This window comes from Rhipicephalus sanguineus, chromosome 1, assembly GCF_013339695.2.
Source record: "Rhipicephalus sanguineus isolate Rsan-2018 chromosome 1, BIME_Rsan_1.4, whole genome shotgun sequence".
Classification (NCBI taxonomy): domain Eukaryota; kingdom Metazoa; phylum Arthropoda; class Arachnida; order Ixodida; family Ixodidae; genus Rhipicephalus; species Rhipicephalus sanguineus.
In genome coordinates, this window is record NC_051176.1 from 120,094,852 (window position 1) to 120,117,927 (window position 23,076).

Genomic DNA, 23,076 nt, shown 5'->3' on the forward strand with positions numbered 1-23,076 from the left:
CATGAAACAAGGAGGGTTTTTCTTTCTTTTTTTTCTTTTTTTTCTTCGAGCCTGGTGGCAGACATGTCACCGCCCCGTTACAAAGGGGACACTCATAGCATCCATCCATCTATCCATCCACTAGGCGTATGCTTGGCGCAAAGCATAGCTTTTGAGATATGCATCACTTATTCAAGGCTCGGAGGCAACGGCCGCTAAAAAGTAAATTTACACACTTCTAGAAATCTTCATTTTTGAGCTATGGTATTTATAAAATTTATATTTATATTTGTATTATTGCTAATAAATGTGACCGGTCATTTAAAGCAAACAAACGGTCTTGAGCTGCTTGAGCCTCGTGGCACAGAAGCCATGCAGAAGCGGCTTGACTCGGCCAACTCGGATAGCACCACTGGCATCAGCATTAGTACCATTAGTATTCACCGAAGTTGGCGCGTTGGCGTTGCTGGAGTTGCGTCGGTAGGTGAGGCGCGTCCGTTTTCAAATCTACGTAGTCGCAGTTTATCAAAATTTTATATTTTCTGTAACAGACTAATGTCTTTGGCCTTGATTCGCACTGTGGGGAGCAATTTCGGGTGAATAGTGTTGTACAAGCTTTGTGTAAAGTGGGTTTAACCAGTTTAACGTTAAAGGTTACGTGCTTGTGGCCCTGCGCGCCCGTGGAACGCTCTGCTGCAGTGCACGCGCCTGCCGTGGCTCTGCGAACGGCAGCGCTTGGACGCCACTAACGGTACGTCGTATTCATTACAAGCTTCACCGTTTTCCTGTTTCGACGGAAAAATTATCGGGAACTACTTGCATCTGTTCGGACAGTGAAATATTGGTGTTCACGTCCCAGCAGCGTAGTCGGGATTTTATTTCGGCTGGTAGGTCCGACCCAACGTTTGTCCGGCCCTCCTATATGTTCTTGTGTATGTGTAGTAAATACTGCATGTATACATAAATGCATAAAAACTAAATTCGGGGAGGGAGGAAAGGCCGAACACACCGGACCGTTCACTCCTGGCTGCGCCTTTGAGGCTGTGATACGTCCTGTTGTGGATGCGCTACGGTGTGTATGCTCGCTTGAAATTCCGCTGTGGGACAGTTTCAATTTGAACCTTGCAACTATCCATGGCCTGAGCTATTCGGTAATTCAGTGGACAGCGCATCCTATCATGATCACTTGCTTCGCTCTGACGTGTCAATTGATAAAGGTAGCGATTCACGCTGTTTTGGTTTCAAATAACTCTGAGGTGCCACTGAAATTTCGCGAATAGCATGCGCCTCTGTTATGCTTGAAGTGCACCCTCAAAAGCTCCAGGTTGTCAAAATGAATCCGTGGCCGTACACCACACCACGGCGATGGTGTTTTTTCTTGCACCGTGACCACGGCTCACCTACTCGTTAATTTCTTTGTAAGATTTAACCCGACGACCAATCGGCATCCTTGTATATGCGTGGCTTTGAACCCGACGACCAATCGGCATCCTTGTATATGCGTGGCTTTGAAACTTTCCCCCCCTTTTTCCCTTTTTTTTTTGTTATAGTGGGGATCAAGAGTGCCATTAACGAGCCACTTTTGATCACCTGTATGAGGTTTTGATCGTCAGTATGTCTTTGGGTTGTCCAGGCTCCCAAGACATGCTAGCTAGTTGTATTGAGCATGCAACACCCTGCAATTTTCTCTCTATGCTTTGATGACTCTCGCCCCTTTTGCCCTGGACCCATTCCTTGTAGGAGCATGGCATTTTTTTTTGTCAGTTGTGCAAGTGTGTGTGCTGTGATAATAGAGGAGGTGGGAAAAGGACCATGTCCCATAACGTGGCCGAATGGACTTCATTCAAAAGTTTCACATTTATTGTATCTGCTTTTCTTTTTGGTAATCATGCACACAGGTAGTAGTATGTTTTTTTATTGTTATCAATACTATTATTATCTGATTAGATTAGGTATTTTTGTGCTTGATGCCAGAGGAATTCTGCTGCCAAACACCAAGTTTAATACTTGACTGCAAGACAGCTTCATTTGCATGCATGGTTAAAAGAACTCCTACTGTTGTGGAAACTGTAGTGTAGAAACGTGCTAAACACAGGGCATTTAATATGATTTTTCAGGAGCGCATGGCTCATTGATGGCAAAAATACGTTGAATGGCAGAAGTCATTGGCAAAAAAAAAAGTTATTGCGAGTGGTTTGCGCAGTTTTGTAGCTGCTTGTGATGTTTGTTATTGTCATGAAATTTAACTATGGAGATTATCTTGACGCGCACCACGGTACCCCTGTGGCTATGGCATAGTGCTTCAATGGCCATGAAATGCTGCGGGAAGTTGGTGTTCTTAGATTTAGATATATATAAAGTAACGCCAAGTGGTCAAAATTACATTGGGAGACCCCATTACTGCGTACCTAATAATCTGATCGTGGTTTTAGCATGTAGGGACTCCGGAATATAACTTTCTAAAAGTTTATCTTTACTGTACGTTCAAGATTGTCACCTTGGCTGATTTACTTGCAGTAGGGCTTTACAAATGTGGTTACCTAACACTATATCCCAATATTCTCGGCAGGTATTCGCATGACTAATTAATAGGGGGTATGCACTTGACGTCATCCACGAGGAGCGCTAGGGGCGGGTTTGCCATTTTGACAGTACGTGCACTCGCCGCACGCACAATAAATTCGCTGCACACGCTGTGTCCGAGATCCGTACGGGACAAATGACTAGAGACCTCTGGAACACCTCCTGCATGCCGACGCACGGACAACACGGACGGCGTGTACTAACGGACTTCCAAGATGGCACAGCGATGGTGTTGCCGCCTTGCGGATCAAGGCTCAGTGCATACCCCCTATTCCTATGAATGATTGAAAGCGTTGTAGTTGAGTGATGCATTCTTTTCTCTTTTTTGCACAGAAACTTCAGTTGGGCTGAGCTGCCTTGTGTGCCTCTGGGCTTTGCAAGGTCATGCAAACCACCACACCTCTCTCTCGAGCGCCTGCTTCGCCTTGCTCGTCACTACCTTCTGATCGGCCAAGGTAACATGGAAGGGCAGGCTGTTTCAGTACTTGTACTTTATTAGACGCAAGCTTTGTCCATTTCTGTGTCATTTCGATCATTGCTACAGAGAGAAAGCAGGGGCCTGCTCAGCTGTAAAAAAGTAATGTAGATAAGTTTGCAGCTGTGTACACCTACTGGACTACTCTAGTGCATGAGAAAGTGAATTCAGTCGGCGCTCCCCAATCTTGACGCAGGGGAAGGGATAATAATGGTGCCTTCAGTTTACTTTTTCTCTCTATAGCAGTCAAGGCAGTCCAACATAAAAAGTTTAAATAAAGTGAAGCTTATGACTCTTGCTGCCCTTGCTACAGTGTTCTTGGGAAACGGCACGTTTGGACCTCTTGCTAGTGCCTTTTTATATGAATCGGCATTCAAATTGTTTACACTTTTGAAGGTTGTTCCCACATGTCAGTATTCTCGAGTTTCAACGCCAAATATTTATTGACAGGTCATTGAAAGACAAGCACAGTAACAGCCATGGCTTTACAAAAATGACTTCTTTGTCAAGTTCGCAACATCCACTGCAGGTGAGATAGCTTGCATGTCAAGTGCGTTGTTTGAGTGTTTCTGTGCAGCACAAAACTATTCTTATTTACCAGTACCGGACTCCCAGAAACGAGAAGCTTGTACACGATGTAGGTGCTGGTTCACGGCCTGGCCTGTTTAAAACTCCACCATCGAAGTCATATTCGTGAGTTTCTTATTCTTTCTTTGTTATTTGAGTAGTTTAGAGCAATTTCTTGCTGTACTTGCCTGTCCATCGCCTTTGTTTATACTGCTGAAAGTTGTGCCATCTAACTGTAGTTGGTGCTTTCAAGAACGCTATAGATGTACTGATTGAAGGGGTTAAGAATTAGGGATGGGCGAATAGTAAATTTGAGGTTCTAAGTGAATCCGAAGCGAATAGGGTGTGTCCAGATAAGATCGAACACGAGGTCCCGGTCACCATTCCCGATTGTGATGAAATTTACTGCAGGTCTAGGCATTACACCCAGAACAATGGTTTCGCAGTTAGTTTTGTGAAAAAAAAATTTTTGTTCGCCTGAAAAAAAAAATACAAATGTTGGCCGCAAAAAACGCTTTTCTGCCAATTTCGCGATTTCTGAATTTTGAGCGCACCTAGGGAAAAAACGGTGCACTTCTTCGTCACAATATTTATTCCCCTTAAAGAACAAGTGAAACACAATCTTATGAGGCTATTATTTTCCTTGCTTGTCAAAGCACTTTTGAAGAAAAAAATCACAAACTTGGCAAATCGCACAAGATACCTGTATTTCAGGAATTTATTGCTGCAAGCACGTTAAAGTGAGGATAATAAAAATTGGTACATATTAACTTTGATACTTTCGCTCTCTTTTAAAATAATTTGCGTGGTTTTACCGCGCTCCGTTTTACTCGATAATTGGGCTGAAATGTAAGATTTACCAAAAACGCCGAACTTTGAAAATGATTTTCTCAAAAAGGCCATTTTTAATTTTAAAAAAAATCTCTCTGATTGATGTCAAGGGCGTCGTCTACCATTGTGCAGAAAAAACGTTGCATTATTTTGGTTGCTAACAAGTTATAGTGCGTCACATGTGACCATGCCAGCCTAGCGGCCGCGTCGTTCGTTATTGGCTGAAACTCGGATATAAGTTGCTCAAAATACTTATACGTGACATAATCACAAATCAGCAGCTCTACACCAACAAATGCGCAGACTGGTGTCATGGTTCAGCAAGCTTTGTCTTGCGATCAGCCGCTTGACAAACCCGCAGCAGCGGCCGCTCGATGCTGCGGGAACTCGCATTAGATGAGTGCCGCTTCGACTGCGGATGAGCTCCGCTTGCGCGTGAAAACTACGCTAAGAGGACGAATGAGATAAGGAATGCATCACTGTGAAAGTTAAAGGCCGTTAAGTGCCAACAAATTTCATAGTATGTAACGAAAACACTGCCGGCAATTTCCCAGTGAGAGCCTTCAATACAGCACGGATGTATTTTTTTCCCCTGCTGTTATGCGCGAAGCCGCATAATATCGTGATAAACGCTCGACTTGCGTTGAATATTCTATCTGCGGATGCACAACAATGCAGTATTGTAAAAGCGGTTCTTTAATGAAGCAAAGGACTTGGACACACTTCTTTTCACAGCCGGCTGACACAAGTGTTCTGGCACGAGATGAACAACTGCAGTTTGAGTTGCTCGACCATCGGAAGCACGTATGACAGCTTTCTTTAGATGTCAATGGCTTTATTTTGTGTCATATGTTGCTCATAGAATGAACCTAATTATCTTTAGCCCATCAGAAGAGAGAAAGCAACACATGAGCGCACTGCTGGAGGCGCTCACTGGGAAATCGCCGGCAGTGTTTTCGTTGCATACTATGACATTTGTTGGCACATAACGGCCTTTAACTTTCACAGTGATGCATTCCTTATCTCATTCATCCTCTTAGCGTAGTTTTCACGCGCAAGCGGAGCTCATCCGCCGTCGAAGCGGCACTCATGTAATGGGAGTGCCCGCAGCATCGAGCGGCCGCTGCTGCGGGTTTGTCAAGCGGCTGATCGCAAGACAAAGCTTGCTGAACCATGACACCGGTCTGCGCATTTGTTGGTGTGAAGCTGCTGATTTGTGATTATGTCACGTATAAGTATTTTGAGCAACTTATATCCGAGTTTCAGCCAATAACGAACGACGCGGCTGTAGGCTGGCATGGTCACATGTGACGCACTATAACTTGTTAGCAACCAAAATAATGCAACGTTCTTTTCTGCACAATGGTAGACGACGCCCTTGACTTCATTCAGAGAGATTTTTAAAAAAATTAAAAATGGCCTTTTTGAGAAAATCATTCTCAAAGTTCGGCGTTTTTGGTAAATCACTTAGGTTTCAGCCCAATTATCGAGTAAAACAGAGCGCGGTAAAACCACACAAATTATTTTAAAAGAGAGCGAAAGTATAAAAGTTAATATGTACCAATTTTTATTATCCTCACTTTAACGTGCTTGCAGCAATAAATTCCTGAAATACAGGTATCTTGTGCGATTTGCCAAGTTCGTGATTTTTTTCTTCAAAAGTGCTTCGACAAGCAAGGAAAATAATAGCCTCATAAGATTGTGTTTCACTTGTTCTTTAAGGGGAATAAATATTGTGACGAAGAAGTGCACCGTTTTTTCCCTAGGTGCGCTCAAAATTCAGAAATCGCGAAATTGGCGAAAAAGCGTTTTTTGCGGCCAAAATTTGTATATTTTTTTTCAGGCGAACAAAAATTTTTTTCGCAAAACTAACTGCGAAACCATTGTTCTGGGTGTAATGCCTAGACCTGCAGTAAATTTCATCACAATCGGGAATGGTGACCGGGACCTCGTGTTCGATCTTATCTGGACACACCCAATAGTGATTTGGTCGAATAATTTCGAATCGAATAGTTTGAATAGTACTCACCACATATTATTAAGAAAAATTGAGCATTTTCTTTATGACCCTCGCACAATATTTTTAAGAGTTGGAACTAGGTATGAGTGAATGTCACTTTTTTGGTTTGAAATGAAGTGGAAGAAACCTTGAATGGGGGGGGGGGGTATCAAAATTTGAATAGCAGTAGGGTGTGAGTTATAAGTGGTACATTACGTTACAAGTTAAAAATTTCTACACTTAGCGCATATAAGACCATATAACACTCTGTTAAATTATATGTACACTTAACCTTAAAGTGTGGCTTCACAGCAGTGCAGATTTCCCCTGGCAGGGTGGTTTCACGGTACAGCAACCCAATGCTGCACCAATTTTTGAAACCACCTTTACAGGGGGTTATGTGCAGTTAAACATACATATATTCGTTCATTTCGAATACTTCGAAATTTCGAATAATATAAATTCGTATCGAAGCGAATTCGAATACTTTAATATTCATTCGAATATTCGAAGTGTCCGAATATTCGCTCATCCCTAGTAAGAATGCTTGTAGGCTTTGTGTAAAGTGTAGTAGTTCTGCATTGACTTCTTTATGAATTTTATGCTTTGAAATGTGGGAGTTGAGCATGTAATAGTAGATCATAAGGAAAGAAAATTCGACTTTGTTTTAAAGGAGTACTGACACGATTTTAAGACATCGTAAAAGGGATGTTTTTCGTTTCCTTGGTGTGCAGTGTTCAGGGTTGCCAATGGTGGCTACTTTTCGCCAAATTGGCGAATTTGAGAGGCCCGTGGCGACCTAAAATTATGAATGGCGACATGGCGAATTTTTGGCGATTTTCGGCTCAGGTCTCCACTGAGTTATGCATCCTAATCTCAGTGTCTTCCCAACGAATGAGCGGCAACATTCTCTGTATTTTTCTCGGTTTTATACCCACGAGTAGAATGTGCACATTACGCGTCATTCGGTATGTCCGTCCTGTAACTCGTGTGTATCTCCTCAATTCATCCAGATGCAGGAGGCACTGGAACGTCCCCCAGCGACATTCTAGCAAAATATAAGTAAGCGGACTGCCTTGCAAACCACGAGGGGGCAGTGTTTGACTATAACATGGCTTTAGGTGTTTTAAGCTTCTCTAAAGTTTCGCTTCTGAAGGCGCTTGACGACGGGTTGGCCGCGTGTTCCGATCATATGTTCCGCCAAAGCTTCTGAATAGCTAGGCAATTTATTCACTGTTTCAGTACCCCCAATTCAACTCGTAAAGACTGTTTCGGAATAGCGAAGAGAGGCGGATACGCGGCTATTTGTGTAATCAAAAAACATTTATTCAGGCATTTTCCACTGTTCTCGGTGAGCGTGTGCAATGAAAACAATTGCTATATAACATTTTACATTGACTACCTGTTCATTAATAACACAACGGATTGACGTGTGTAGATATAAGTGACTATAAGGAGGGGTCCGTGGCGTCCGGTATCATATTAGTTCACACTGAAAAGGTGTAAGAATTCTGTCGTTACCTTCAATAAACCTTGTAATCCTTTCAATTCATATAAAAGTAAAAGCTGTCTACAAACAGCGCTTTCACGGTTTTTGCCCAAGGTTTACCACACTTTTACCTTTGAAACTAGCGGGCGGGGATGGAAGGATATCATGAGCGTTTAATTCATTCACCCTTGCGCCACCACGCACATCTTGCAGTCGGAGAAGCAGAACCATGCACTCCCATGGTGAAGCGGGCGATATGACTGGCATTGAGAAGCGTCAATATAATTTAAGGGTCTTGGATGGTACTGTATTCTGCGGGGCTCTACGTGAGTGGAAATATTTATTGCTAGGTATGCCACACACATGTAGAATGGCGACTTTTTTGGCGAAATTTGTAAAAAAAATGGCGACTTTTGGCTACTTTTTGTTCGTCGTTTGGCGACATTTACTCGAAAGTCAGTGGCAACCCTGGCAGTGTTAACGCTCTCCAAACACCGGAGTCAGACAAAACGTATAAGATATGTTACTTTGATTTTAAAGTTATCATCGCTGAACTTCAGCAAGCCAGCCCCACCGCGGTGGACATTATCGCGACGAGTCAACTCAGTTCCACTAAGTTTGCAAACTCTGCATCATGCCTGCAGCCTAAATTGCAGAAATCACTGTTGAGGTCACTGGACGTCAATTAACTTATCGTTGTTTACGTGCACCACTTGCAGATGACGAATCTGCTGCTAGTACGTTGCAAGTTAGTCTTCCTGTGATGTCACACCGCCATGACATGTCACTGAGAAACCGCCGACTCAATATCGAAACCGAAAGTGTCTTTTCAAGGTAACGCTATTAAACACATATCTGATGTATTCCCAAGCACCACAATACTCTTTTTAGGGTTCCCAACACCAGTGCTTTTATTTGCAGCGACAATCAGAAAATATTTAAAATTCATGTCAGTGCTGCTTTAATAACAATTTTGCAGCGGTTAACGCTGCTTATATGAGGCCTCTGTAATGTGCACAGTAGATTTTTGCCCTTATATTGCGAGCACTCATCCTAACAGCCCTGCCACTTCTGTCTCTAGAAGTGGCTTGTACAATAAAGAATACTGCATATTTGTGCCATGTATGTAAAAGTCATCCATATGCACAAACTTCTAATAATAATTGTTAGGTTTTTATGTCCCAAAACCACGATATGATTATGAGACGTAGTGGAGGGCTTCGGAAATTTCGACCACCTGGGGTTCTTCAGTATGTGTGCCTCTAGCATTTCGCCTCGATAAAAATTCTGCCACTGTGAACAGGATTCAATCCCGTGACTTTCTAAGTTCTTCAAACTTCTAAGTTGAATTTCTGACAGCTGATGAAGCAATGTCTCAGTGTGCTGTCTCAGGTGGACAGCACGGCCATCTCGTATAGATACCCACCTGCATTATGACAGAGGAACTTATGAAAGGCTTATAAAATCTTTGTTTTGATGATGTGAGACGTCCTTGTGGCATGACACCACTAATGACCGTGGTGGCTAACACTCCCATGAGAAGGTTGAGTGTTTGTATACACAAATAGCCAGGACGGTGAATTTTATAGTGGAGCCGCAATAGATCAGCTGGTAAACGTATAATCACACCTGTAATGCAAAGATTTGGATTAATCTTTCTCTTAACTGATCATTTCTGTTTCAACTAAAAAAAAAGTTGTTTAGTTACTGCTTTACCTCACTGTCTGTTGGCTTCATATTTGTGACTAACGAAAATTGAGCTGTTCACAAGTTCATCTCATTCATTACATATAGCTGGATTATAATCTCAGTGGTTTGATGCCTTCAAGTAGCAAAGGTTTATTGTCCAGTTCTTTTCCTTCAAGTTCAAATACTGTGTGGCATCTGTGGTCGACTAAATATTTTACATCTGTTGCAATGGCCACGAGTGGTGTCACTGGCTAATACCCATGCCATACACACAGAAAATGGCATTTACTTCATAATGCCTTACATTTTAATGCCATTTATGTGATACCACACGGACAAACCTAAGGTCTTTTGCCTTAATGTCGTTCGCTACATAATGCATTCACCACAACTCATTTGACTACGAAATGCCTACTCTCTGCATTATATCTTGCGCAGTAAAGTATAATTGAAGTATTTAAAATAGCATCTATCATGTCAAAGCACGTCTAACAATTCTCGTGTCAGGGGTTGCACTTGGTGGATTCTTCAGTGTGGCACTGCAATAGCTTCAATATGAACGGCGCCACCAGGGTCCCTAGATAGTGCTGCTGAAGTCCTTCTGGCCATCAGATTCGACATGCAGTGGCCATAGTTGCTATAGCCGGTTGCAATGTTGCAAAAGATCGTAACAAACTAAAGGTAATGGCACCATAGTATGCTTATTTCTATATTTCACTGGCCTTGAAGGCACATGAAGCCCTAAAATTGCTCACTTCTGAATACCCTGCTATTGACATCATCAGATAAAACGTTATTAAATTTGGATGTGTGCCAGCTCGGCTGAAAAAAAGTGTCATTCAGTAACTTCAAGCTGTACTTACTGAATGCCACATTTTGTGCCTTTGTGGCATGGGTATAACACTCACAGGCCTAGCTCTAGTCATAATCAGTCTGTTTTTATGTCCACAGCCAGACAGAGGCTTCCCCCCCACTGATGTTCAATTTACCCTGTATTGCACAGGCAGATTCTGTTTTAATTTTGCATATGTTTAAATCTCATCACCCCACCTAACTTCCTGCCATCCTTGGCTGTGCTCTTCATCCCGTGGTACCCATTCCATTGCTTTGATTGACTACCACTTATCTGTCCTGTGCATTACATGATCCGCCCAGGTCCATTTTTCTAGCACCATATTTAGTACTCTTATACAGATGCCCCCCAAAATGGATAGGAACACAGCTTTGTGGTATTTAGTATGGACATAACATGTGTAAGTGCCAAGATGTAGGTTAAATTTCCATCTGCAGCCACTTTTTTATCACCCTTTTTCATTTTTGTTCTTTTTTTCTGAAACCCAACAAAATCTTGTGCAAATCGAGGCACGCCTGTAGCTTTTGCGCGAATATCCTCCATTTCTGCTGCCTACCTTTCCTATTTCGCCCGCGATGGCACATGGCGGGCAAGCCAGCGAAATGCACTGTTTGCCACGAGCCATTTCTCTATAGTGGCGCTGTAGTGCGGTCTTGGCAGCCACAGGATTGGGCGTGACTGGAAACGCGCATGTAGGATATGCTGTTCCTCTCCCCCCAGACAGCACTACCCTCGGCGACAACTTTTCTTGACAGCACTGTGGAAGCTACAGAACCGAAGCGCATGACTGCTACCTCGCCAAAAAATAGTACTTCAATAAATGCCACTTTATTTACTGTGAGACTCAAACAGTTGCGGGAAGTCGTAGGTGAAATACACTTATTGTTCAACTTGCAAGAATGCCTTCCTTTTCTTTCCAGTTCTTAGATAGCACCACCTTTTCTGCATGCCCTTTTTCCAAAGTAAGCATGGCATCGATGACGTAGTGGGTCCGTGTGCAGCCGCAAACGTGCTGTTTAGTTCTCCAAGAAAAATATACTCATAATATGACACTAAAATGTACACTGAACAATCGATAAGTTCCTCCAATTCACATTTTTCGTGTATATATAATTTTCTAAACGTGTTAAGAAGGGTGAAGTGCTGCGCCTTCGACCCTTGTTAAAAAGGGTGCATGTGGACTTCCTCAGAAGTCTTCTTGCTCTCCTGCGGGGCATAACGCATTACAACCACGGTGCTCTCCCAGGATGGCATGAAAATGTGAAATTAGCAGTGAAATTGGAAGGGGCACTTGCTCGAAAGTTTACGGTATTCAAATGTACCTATCCAAAGCAGTGCTTATCTCTTTTCTCTTAGTTACTGCTCTGTAAGCGGTAACTAAGAGAAAACTTCATAATCAAGCTTCAAGGCTCTTCTGCTAGGCTGTGCGACATACCGGTTTTTGTTACTTTCACACACGATTTAAAAATATAAATCCTACTCACAACGCTAAAAGGATGCTGGAATCTGTCACTATATTTTACTGACTTTTCATTTATACCAGGATCTTAGCCCACGTTCTGGCCAGTTGTCGGTCCGTTTAATCATGGAAACATATATTTGTGGCAAGTGTGGTCAGTTCATCAGTATTGGATGTTTGGTAAAAACCATTGGAATTTTTTGGGTTTACCAGAAATAAAATTTTAATTAACAGTGATGTTTGACAATAGAAATGTGCTTCGAAACTAATTTGCATTGCTCGAAAACACACCTTTTGATACTCCAAAGCTGCTCCAAAACATTACTGCTCCCTTAGCTGCTCCAAAAGACTGAACCCGCTTCCGCCCCTGCGTTAACGACGCGAGCAAGCAAAATCAAAATGCCCTGCCTCCGTAGCCTTCCTGCCACTGTCAAGATAAGTTGTCGCCGAGTATAGGTGCGCACATGCTTTCTCTCCTGTCCGCCGGCCCTGCTCGGACTGTTGATCGCCTTCGGTGCCTCGCACCTATGGTGAGTGCCTTGTGCTGAATCCAGTTACGAACACTAAGCCAAAGAGCAGTGCCTGGTGCTATGCTGAGCCGTACTATGCCAAGCTAATTGGAGGCCCACGTGTACGGAGTTTTGCCCCCACTCTTGTGAACAAGCCCATTGGTCATCGTGAGAGTATGCAGCATAGCCGTAAGGGACTTTTCCTTTGGCAGTGTGTTGCTGCAAGCCATTGCCCGCTGCGATGTGCTAGAAACCCCCCTTTTGTGTTACACTGTGGCACGGAAGCCCCCTTTGCTTCTCCACCGTCCTGGGAGCAGGTGTTGTACTGTGCTAGGGTGCCACCAACGACAAATGAAGTGTTTTGTCTAGATGGAACTGTATTTTGCCACGCTGTGCTCAGTGCCTTTGTGAGCAGTGGTGTACTAGATAAGACGAGGTGATGGCCAGTGCGGGCCTCTGGCTCACTTAGCCTGAACCCGCGGTCATCTCTGCTCCTCTGAGTAACAAGGCTTGTATTCTGATTAAACCGTTGTGAACATTATTTGTTATTCTAAAATTGGCAATTCATTTATTTCTTGCTGTCTGTTGCTCTCTTTTTTTTTCTTCATGTTCTGATATTTCTTGGAACAGGACTCAAAAAGTGTGCTTTTGTTGGTGGCTGTACAATGCATTGTTTGCAGTGTTGAATAGAAGATACATTAGTTTCTTGTACACAAAGCAAACACAAATATATTAAAGATGTTTATGACCTGCTTATAATTAGTGCCCTAAGATGCTAAATGTAATACCAACAGGCTCAAATTTACTACTCTTTCAAGAAAGGCACCAGCGTCACAATGTTTACATCAGGCCATGCCAGTGCAAAAGAGGCAGCAAGAGTGCAGAATTCTTCCTCGTGATCATCGAATCCAGTGAATGAACAAAAATCCTTGGACACTTATCAATAATCTATAATACTGGAGAAAAAATAGTCTTGTGGAATAAGACTTGTCCTTGGCACAGGAATGGTTGTATAGGATTGTATAAATACCTTGGCATAACCATTTTCAACAACTAACGTTTGTCACATTATGTAACAAGCGTAACCAATGCCATGAATCTTCGATGGCGGCCGCCGTGGTCTCATTTCAATGGAGGCGAAATGCTAGAGGCCCGTGTACTGTGCAATGTCAGTGCACATTAAATAACACCCGAGAGTTGAAATTTCTGGAGCCCTCCACTACGGCGTGCCTCATAATCATATTGTGGTTTTGGCATGCAAAATGCAAGATATTATATTATTATTATTATTAATTATTATTATTATTATTATTATTAATATTATTATTATTATTATTATTATTATTATTATTATTATTATTATTATTATTATTAATGCCGTGAATCGGGCCCTAGGGTTTGTGCACCAGAACTTAAGGTTCTCTCCTGCATTCGAAGAACCATTAGCTTACACTAGATACGTCTATACTAAGTCATACCCTGTTTGGATCCTCATCATTGTAAACTGTCAAGCACACTGAAATATGATATCGAAATTCTGGGGTCTGTATGTTTATTCTGAATTTTCTGGAGACGCTAGAATTTCCGAAGTTAAAACCATGCAGGTCTCTTATGTAGAATTGCGACGTATCTCTAGAAGATGCCTTTTTCACAAATTTTATCACATGCCAATTGAGGTGGCAGCTATAATGCCAGCTCATTTACTGCATGCTTTAGCTGCATAAACCACGCTAATTAATTGCAGGCCCCTTTCCTTGTTCCTTGTGTTGTTTACAATCACATTGTACAACAAGCCTCCTGCAGCATAATATGCCAACCAAAGGCTTTAGTTTTGCATTTCGTATAAGAGGAACAAAGCATTGTGTTGTATAAAGTTTCAGCTATCTATTGTTACAAAACAAGTGCACTGAAAGTTGGACAGTCTGTATTGTATTATTGTAAACAGTTCTTCTAATAATTTCAGCTGTTTCTCCATAGTAGTGCCCAATCTTATACTTCTTTTTCAGAGACTTGTTGAAGACTAGGACTAGCACAGAACAAAGCACAGGCAGCATTTCTGGATTCCGGATGGCGTTGTGCTCAGGCAGTGGCTTGAGTACACCATATCGGTCGGAGATTGCAGGAGACTTGGCCAACAACCGTTCAAGTACTCCAGAGCCACCTTCACCTGTTAACCAGGCTTCACAGTCTAGGTATGTCCTGGATTGCCGAAAGGGGTAATCACGTAACATTTCCAGCATCTCCTTCTTTTTTTTTTTCTTTGAATGAAGGTTTATATGCTGCAAACCAAAAGAGAAAAAAAATTGAGGAATGTCATATCTCGCAGACAACTTTAGTGTAAAACTAAAATATTTTATTGATCTTTTTCCCAACCATCGTAATTGCTGAGTGTGCGTCTTCTGCGTGAGAGGAGCGTGTGGTTGGGTTTACGTAAAACCTTATACCCATTTCAGTCTTACTAGCAGTTAAAATGTAGTTGCAACGAATCCCCTACAGAGTCTCCATTAGCCAAATTAATGTATTTACTGGCTGATTAAAGGTAAGCATTGGTGATTTTCCAAGGTCAGTGTATCTCAATGCAGATCTCTGGGTACATTCTCCTGCACACTTTCTTAATTCTTTCAAAACTACAGGCTTGATTGTTGCGCAGATTTTTTACAAATTTTCTTGATTGCTTCGACACCTTTCCTTGCTCCATAGTTACCAGCTACATCGTGTTGTGATATAAAAGGTTACATATGCAGAGTGTGCTGGGGATGAATGACAGACAAGAGTATTCAGTAGGGGTGTGTGAATATTTGAAACTTCGAATATTCTATTTGACTCACAAGGGAGATTCACAAGGGCGAGGCGCTTTCCTGGAACGGCTTAGAAATTTGAAATTGGCAGTGAAATTGGAGGGGGCATTTGCTTGGAATTTTATGATGTGTTGAGTGTGTGGCTGTTCTTGTTACGTGGAGCAATAGTGACATGCACACTGGTGCCGCTGCTTCCTGAACATACCAAGGAGCTATCCATCTTTCGGGTTATTACGTAAAAAACTGCATATAGTATGTGTTGCTGTAAAGCAATAGTGTTGTACAATGCACCAATTTGCTGTACAACAAACTTGCTTTTTAAATGCGAAGCATTTCTTAATGAACCTTGGGAACTTTGAGCGTTTCTATCTACATATCTATCTATCTAGCTGCCTAAGTCTGGGTGCTCTCATGACCGCCTCCTTAACTTGGTGTAGACCAAAATTGGCACGGGAGGGTAAGAAGATTTGACATATATGACTGTCTGGTCATGACACGAATAACACGCAAATCCTGTCGCGTACGTCGTCAAACCCTTTCCTTCAGACACGTGTGGCACATACCTGTTTACCACGGGCCGCGGTGTATGGGTATGCGCCACAGGTGATTGAGAGTTTTTATCTACTACCCAGGAACGCGAGAACAGACATTGGTAACTTACATCGGCAGCATTGACCCGAAGAATGGAAAGAATCAAAATTAGGATCCCAGCAGGAATCAAACCCAAGTATTCTGCGTGTCAATCAGGTACTCTACCACAGAGCCGCGCCAGGTATATAAACTGGTTTGGAAAAACAGCCTATGCAGGCGTAATGTCAGTGAAACGTCAATTGTGCTTATGGTGCTGGCTATCTAATTTTGCAAGAAAGAAATAAACTCTACATGATACTCCTACGATACAGGCGTCATATCAGATTAACGTCTGTGGTTCCGGTGTTGGCTCCGCTTTTATAGCAGTCTAGTAAACATTACATTTGTATTCCTATGATTCAGCAAGCTGCATTGAAGCATTGCTCGACCCTGGAGGAATACATTAACGAAAGTTAGGTATGATATTCACATCATCGCACCGTAAAGTGCACTTAGTCCGCCAGAACGGCGCAGTGTCCTCTTCAATTCTTACGAGGCTGGGCGATGGCTTCATGCTAACCGAGGATGATGCCATATTGACTGACAGCCGCTTGTTAGACCAGGCCACGTAGGCCACATACACCCAGGTAGTCTACGAATACGACAAACGCCATCCACTGATGTTGGTCTATGTAGCACTATCCATGCCTACCAGCCTCAACGGCCTATACCTCACCAACACGAAGGGTGACTTCTGGTTCCGACATGTCGCCGGCTCTATCGACAGACAATTTCTGTGCGAAATGACCGAGGCATCCATGATTTCTAACAGTTGCACTATACCTCGTACTTCACTACACATGGACACCTCGTCACCGCGATCACGACGGGATCCAAAAACAAGTCATGAGTAGCTCTTCATGCTTACTGACCACAGTGATGATCACCTTGTTCAAGAACTGTCAGGAACCTCTTCCACACATGCACATGGGTTCGTAAAACGTGCGTACGTTCTCCATCATACGGACAAGCACTACATATCAGCTTACTGCTTCTGGTGTTGGTAATACCCACGTTGCCGTTGGCAGCGTTACCCAACTGTAAACAACTGGTTATATAACTCATATAAGGCTCTTCAACTTATATGCATGCGTATAAAATTTATACAAATCTTTAGCACCACTTTGTAACGTTTCACTCAATAAAAAAATTACGCCACAGTCACAATCCTGCCGCATGCTTCGCATAACATCGACTCTCGCGGTACGTGGGATCTGCCGAATTTTTTCATATCTGGTTGGTGAAAACAAATTTTGTTTCTTTTTTGCAACAGTTGGTAGTAGTTGTACCATCCATATTAGAAAATACTGTTAAAGCTCCATATAACGAACTTCACTATAATGAGATTCTCGATATAACAAAGTATTTCACTTTTCACAACTTCATGTCTGTAGAACCATGTATTTAAACACCTCAGTGTAACATAACATGTTTGTCCGTGATCTCAATGTAACGAAGTGTTTCTTTGTAAAGCGAATTGTTTACTATTGCGGCAGAGAAAGACCAGGGTGATAAATTTAACTTCTGCTTGGGCAAGTGGTGAAATGATTTTCACGCTTTTGCTAATGCATTTTTCAAATTGTGAGCTGCGCGATGAAGAGTGACCAACGTAATTAGAACAGGCGCCTTTACCACCAACGAAGGTTTTTTTTTACTAAGTAAGGCCACTGCAGCAACAAGTTTCAAAGAGCCACCCAGTTTTATTATTACTTTTTTAGCTGCTTGCATCCACGAACAGATGCCCACTACAAGATCTCTAAAGTTGGTAGACGATCAGTGATAAGGCCAATTTAAGAACTGTTGTTGAACCAATGCATAGCTGTAACCTTGCGACTATACATATCTATGGTATATATGGTCACCTCTGAGCCAACACGCTAAAACACAACCAGCATTGGTAAAATCCAACACCTGCAGTTAGTGTTAACGAAGGGTGGCAGATGCTGATCGTTCGTCACATATATCCCACGAGCCACGCAGACTCTGTCTAGTTACTCTATCTTATTGTACTATACTGTAGAATTGCGAGGTATCTCTAGAAAATGCCTTTTTCACAAATTTTATCACATGCCAATTAAGGTGGCAGCTATAATGCCAGCTCATTTACCGTATGCTTTAGCTGCATAAACCACGCTAATTCCTTGCAAGCCCCTTTCCTTGTTCCTTGTGTTGTTTACAATCACATTGTACAACAAGCCTCCTGCAGCATAATATGCCAACCAAAGGCTTTAGTTTTGCATTTCGTATAAGAGGAACAAAGCATTGTGTTGTATAATAAGCTTCAGCTATACATTGTTACAAAACAAGTGCACTGAAAGTTGGACAGTCTGTATTGTATTATTGTAAACAGTTCTCCTAATAATTTCAGCTGTTCCTCCATAGTAGTGCCCAATCTTATACTTCTTTTTCAGAGACTTGTTGAAGACTAGGACTAGCACAGAAAAAAGCACAGGTAGCATTTCTGGATTCCGGATGGCATTGTGCTCAGGGGGGGGCAGTGGCTTGAGTACGCCATATCGGTCGGAGATTGCAGGAGACTTGGCCAACAACCGTTCGAGAACTCCAGAGCCACCTTCACCTGTTAACCAGGCTTCACAGTCCAGGTATGTCCTGGATTGCCGAAAGGGGTAATCACGCAACATTTCCAGCGTCTCCTTTTTTTTTTTCTTTGAATGAAGGTTTATATGCTGCAAACCAAAAGAGAAAAGAAATTGATTAATGTCATATCTCGCAGACAACTTTAGTAGACACAATATTAATGAGAACTAACAGACAATAACGCCAAGGAAAGTACAGGGGGTGTTATCTGTAGTATTTAGAATATAAATGTGAAGAAAGTAAAGTGGACGAAAAGATGACTTGCCGCCGGCAGGGACAACTTTAGTGTAAAACTAAAATATTTTATTGATCTTTTTCCCAACCATCGTAATTGCTGAGTGTGCGTCTTCTGCGTGAGAGGAGCGTGTGGTTGGGTTTACGTAAAACCTTATACCCATTTCAGTCTTACTAGCAGTTAAAATGTAGTTGCAACGAATCCCCTACAGAGTCTCCATTAGCCAAATTAATGTATTTACTGGCTGATTAAAGGTAAGCATTGGTGATTTTCCAAGGTCAGTGTATCTCAATGCAGATCTCTGGGTACATTCCCCTGCACACTTTCTTAATTCTTTCAAAACTACAGGCTTGATCGTTACGTAGATTTTTTACAAATTTTCTTGATTGCTTCGACACCTTTCCTTGCTCCATAGTTACCAGCTACATCGTGTTGTGATATAAAAGGTTACATATGCAGAGTGTGCTGGGGATGAATGACAGACAAGAGTATTCAGTAGGGGTGTGTGAATATTTGAAACTTCGAATATTCTATTTGACTCACAAGGGAGATTCACAAGGGCGGGGCGCTTTCCTGGAACGGCTAAGAAACTTGAAATTGGCAGTGAAAGTGGAGGGGGCATTTGCTTGGAATTTTATGATGTGTTGAGTGTGTGGCTGTTCTTGTTATGCGGAGCAATGGTGACATGCACACTGGTGCCGCTGCTTCCTGAACATACCAAGGAGCTATCCATCTTTCGGTTTATTACGTAAAAAACTGCATATAGTATGTGTTGCTGTAAAGCAGTAGTGTTGTACAATGCACCAATTTGCTGTACAACAAACTTGCTTTTTAAATGCGAAGCATTTCTTAACGAACCTTGGGAACTTTGAGCGTTTCTATCTACATATCTATCTATCTATCTAGGTAGTCTACGAATACGACAAGCGCCATCCACTGATGTTGGTCTACGTAGCACTATCCATGCCTACCAGCCTCGACGGCCTATACCTCACCAACGCGAAGGGTGACTTCCGGTTCCGACATGTCGCCGGCTTTATCGACAGACAATTTCTGTGCGAAATGACCGAGGTATCCACGATTTCCAACAGTTGCACTATACCTCGTACTTCACTACACATTGACACCTCGTCACCGCGATCACGACGGGATCCAATAGCAAGTCATGAGCAGCTGTTGGTGCTCACTGACCATGGTGATGATCACGTTGTTCAAGAACTGTCGGGAACCTCTTCCACACATGCACACGAGTTCGTGAAACGTGCGTACGTTCTCCATCATAGGGACAAGCACTACATATCAGCTTACTGCTTCTGGTGTTGGTAATACCCACGTTGCCGTTGGCAGCGTTACCCAACTGTAAACAACTGGTTATATAACTCATATACGGCTCTTCAACTTATATGCATGCGTATAAAATTTATACAAATCTTTAGCGCCACTTTGTAAAGTTTTGCTCGGTAAAAAAATTACGCCACAGTCACCTTCCCGCCGCACGCTTCGCATAACATCGACTCTCACGGTACGTGGGATCTGCCGAATTTTTTCATATCTGGTTGGTGAAAACAAATTTTGTTTCTTTTTTGCAAAAGTCGGCAATAGTTGTACTATCCGTATTAGAAAATACTGTTAAAGCTCCATATAATGAACTTCAGTATAATGAGATTCTCGGTATAACAAAGTATTTCACTTTTCACAACTTCATGTCTGCAGAACACCATGTATTTAAACACCTCAGTGTAACATAACGTCTTTGTCCATGATCTCAATGTAACAAAGTGTTTCTTAGTAAAGCGAATAGTTTACTATTGCGGCAGAGAAAGACCAGGGTGATAAATGTAACTTCTGCTTGGGCAAGTGGTCAAGTGATTTTCACGTTTTTGCTAATGCATTTTTCAAATTATGAGCTGCGCGATGAAGAGTGACCAACGTAATTAGAACAGGTGCCTTTACCACCAACGAAGGTTTTTTTACTAAGTAAGGCCACTGCAGCAACAAGTTTCAAAGAGCCACCCAGTTTATTATTACTTTGAGCCACCCAGTTTATTACTTTTTTAGCTGCTTGCATCCACAAACAGATGCCCACTACAAGATCTCGTTAGCAGACGATCAGTGATAAAGCCAATTTAAGAACTGTTGTTGAACCAATGCATAGCTGTGACCTTGCGACTATACATATCTACGGTATATATGGCCACCTCTGAGCCAACATGCTAAAACACAACCAGCATTGGTAAAATCCAACATCTGCAGTTAGTGTTAACGAAGGGTGGCAGACGCTTATCGTTCGTCACATATATCCCACGAGCCACGCTCACACTGTCTAGTTACTCTCTTATTTTAGTAAATGCCGACTATGCACTCTCGCATACTCTTTAAATATCAGAACTTCACCTTGTGCTTGTCAACAGTGTCTGTGAACGTTGATTCCAAATGCATCCGCGTATTTCATAGAGCGCTCCTGGACTTCATCTATGAAACTGAGTTCTATCTTTTTTATTTAGTTTATGCCGTAGGGCATACTGGAGCAAAAAACAAAACAAAAAACGAACAAACAATGGAGTTTTGAAACTGCTCTGCTGGTCAAACAGTGGCACGCGGAAGCATTAGACAGATCGTAGGGGCATCCCAGCTAAACACCGAAGTTCATGATTGAATTACGCTGTAATAGTGCACCTTGCCAAATTCACTTAATCTGAGAAGTGCTAGCATGGCACAAGTGGAAAGCTGAAGCGTGAGGCCCATGTGCTTGTCACGGCGGCTGCTGCAGCATACAAACCTTTCCCATGCGCGCTTGCATGCCCATTGGTGGCGCTCGTGTGCTTGAGAAAGGTCTCTTGCTGATCGCTTGTTGTGTCGCAGCCGCTAGCGTTCAAGTATACGGTGTCAAAACATGGCCATGGCGTGTTTCCAGCTTCCAAAATTGCATTTTGCACTTGCATTATACAAAATAAGAGGCTTTTGGTTATGTGGCTGGGTCTCAAGGGGATGGGGAATTGCTGGATGGGGCCTCATTTTGCAGACCACCTATTGCTGAACGTGTTAAATCGTAATTGGAAGTGAACAGGACAATCGAAAGCGCTCCGCATCCTGGTCTCTCTGCCCCCATCAACATTAGAAATCGGATATCTGATGAACTGCCTGTGTTATTTCTTAGGATTAGGTACAGACTGTGACTCAGGAATATTAACTGGTACAACTTCGTCAACACGCGAGAATGCAATTTATGCTTTAATCCCAGCAACTATGATTTTAAGTTCACTCGTGCTGCATTCATTTTTATTGTCGCCACAAGGATGTTTCTTCTAGTCCCTTTAGGAAAAGTCACACAAGATGCATGAAGAGAGTGTCATTTTTGGAACAGCGCAAGAAGCCTAGTCTCCTGCAAGAAATTATTGCTAATGTCCACAATTTATGCTCAAGAATCTCAGCAACTGTGATTTCTAAGAGCCCATGCTGTACCTATTATTGCGATAGCAATTATATGGGAACTTCAGGCATATTTTTGCCGTCGCCATTGTGCTCCTTTTATGAAGTCCAAATGGATAGATAACATTTCCCCACACATATGTTCTGTGTGAGAGAAAGCGCGTGAGCGCTGCCGACGAACGCCACTCAAGCGGAGATGAAACTAGCTGCCGTCCTCCATCGTGCGTGAAGCACGTGGAGTTGGAGCTGGAGGGGTGGCTGCGCGAGTCTGGCAGGCAATGTGTACTTTGACCGTCCGGGCACGGTTGCTCGCTGTCACACCTGCCATATCCTGTATCTTTAGAGGGGATCGCAGATGATTCATAGCTTGGTATGGGTTGTGCTCTCATCGCAGATTTTATTGCGATAGCAATTATATGGACAGTCTCGGCTGATTTTTGCCGTCGCCGTCGCCACCGTCATGCTGCGTATATGTATAAGTATGTATATATTACATCAATATCCCAAAGAAAAATAAATCAGAAAAATGCTTCCGAAGCGCGGAATCGAACCAGCGACCTCTGAATTCGTAGCGCGGTGCGCTAAGCACTACTCCACAGAGCGTACATCCCTCAGGTAGCTAACGGCGAGCGTTATATACACACCCTTTACCGTTTGCAGTCCTCCGAGACGCAGGCGCTTATAAGCGTTTCTTCATTACTAGCGAGATGGCGCTAGGAGCGCGGCGGGCGCACTTAAAGGTGTTGGCCAGCTCTCTCACTTCTTATATTTGCGCAGGCAGAACCTTGCCCTTTCGCTGTCTGCTCGCGCGGGCGCTCGAGCAAGCTACCGCAGTGTTCATGATTATCAGCAGATGGAGCTACGTGGTAGCTCTCACCGCGCGTCGCCTATGTGTAGCTAAAAGCGTTTCAGATGTCGTGCACGTAACGTATGTGTACTTTTCACGTTTGCGT

General features: G+C 42.8%; 1 protein-coding gene across 2 annotated transcripts in view; it reads left to right on the plus strand.

The window, feature by feature from the left end:
* Nucleotides 1-435: 435 nt before the first annotated feature.
* The window catches only part of LOC119396890 (uncharacterized), a 117,189-nt gene continuing 94,548 nt past the window's right edge, over nucleotides 436-23,076 (plus strand). Inside the window, exons 1-7 of one of the 2 annotated variants that reach the window (XM_049416131.1) lie at nucleotides 436-463; nucleotides 633-730; nucleotides 2,905-3,017; nucleotides 3,488-3,566; nucleotides 3,639-3,730; nucleotides 14,440-14,625; nucleotides 18,273-18,464. In XM_049416131.1, coding sequence (XP_049272088.1) covers nucleotides 2,947-3,017; nucleotides 3,488-3,566; nucleotides 3,639-3,730; nucleotides 14,440-14,625; nucleotides 18,273-18,464 — 620 coding nt within the window. In that variant the 5' untranslated portion in view covers nucleotides 436-463; nucleotides 633-730; nucleotides 2,905-2,946. The other variant, XM_037664253.2, reaches the window with a different exon arrangement.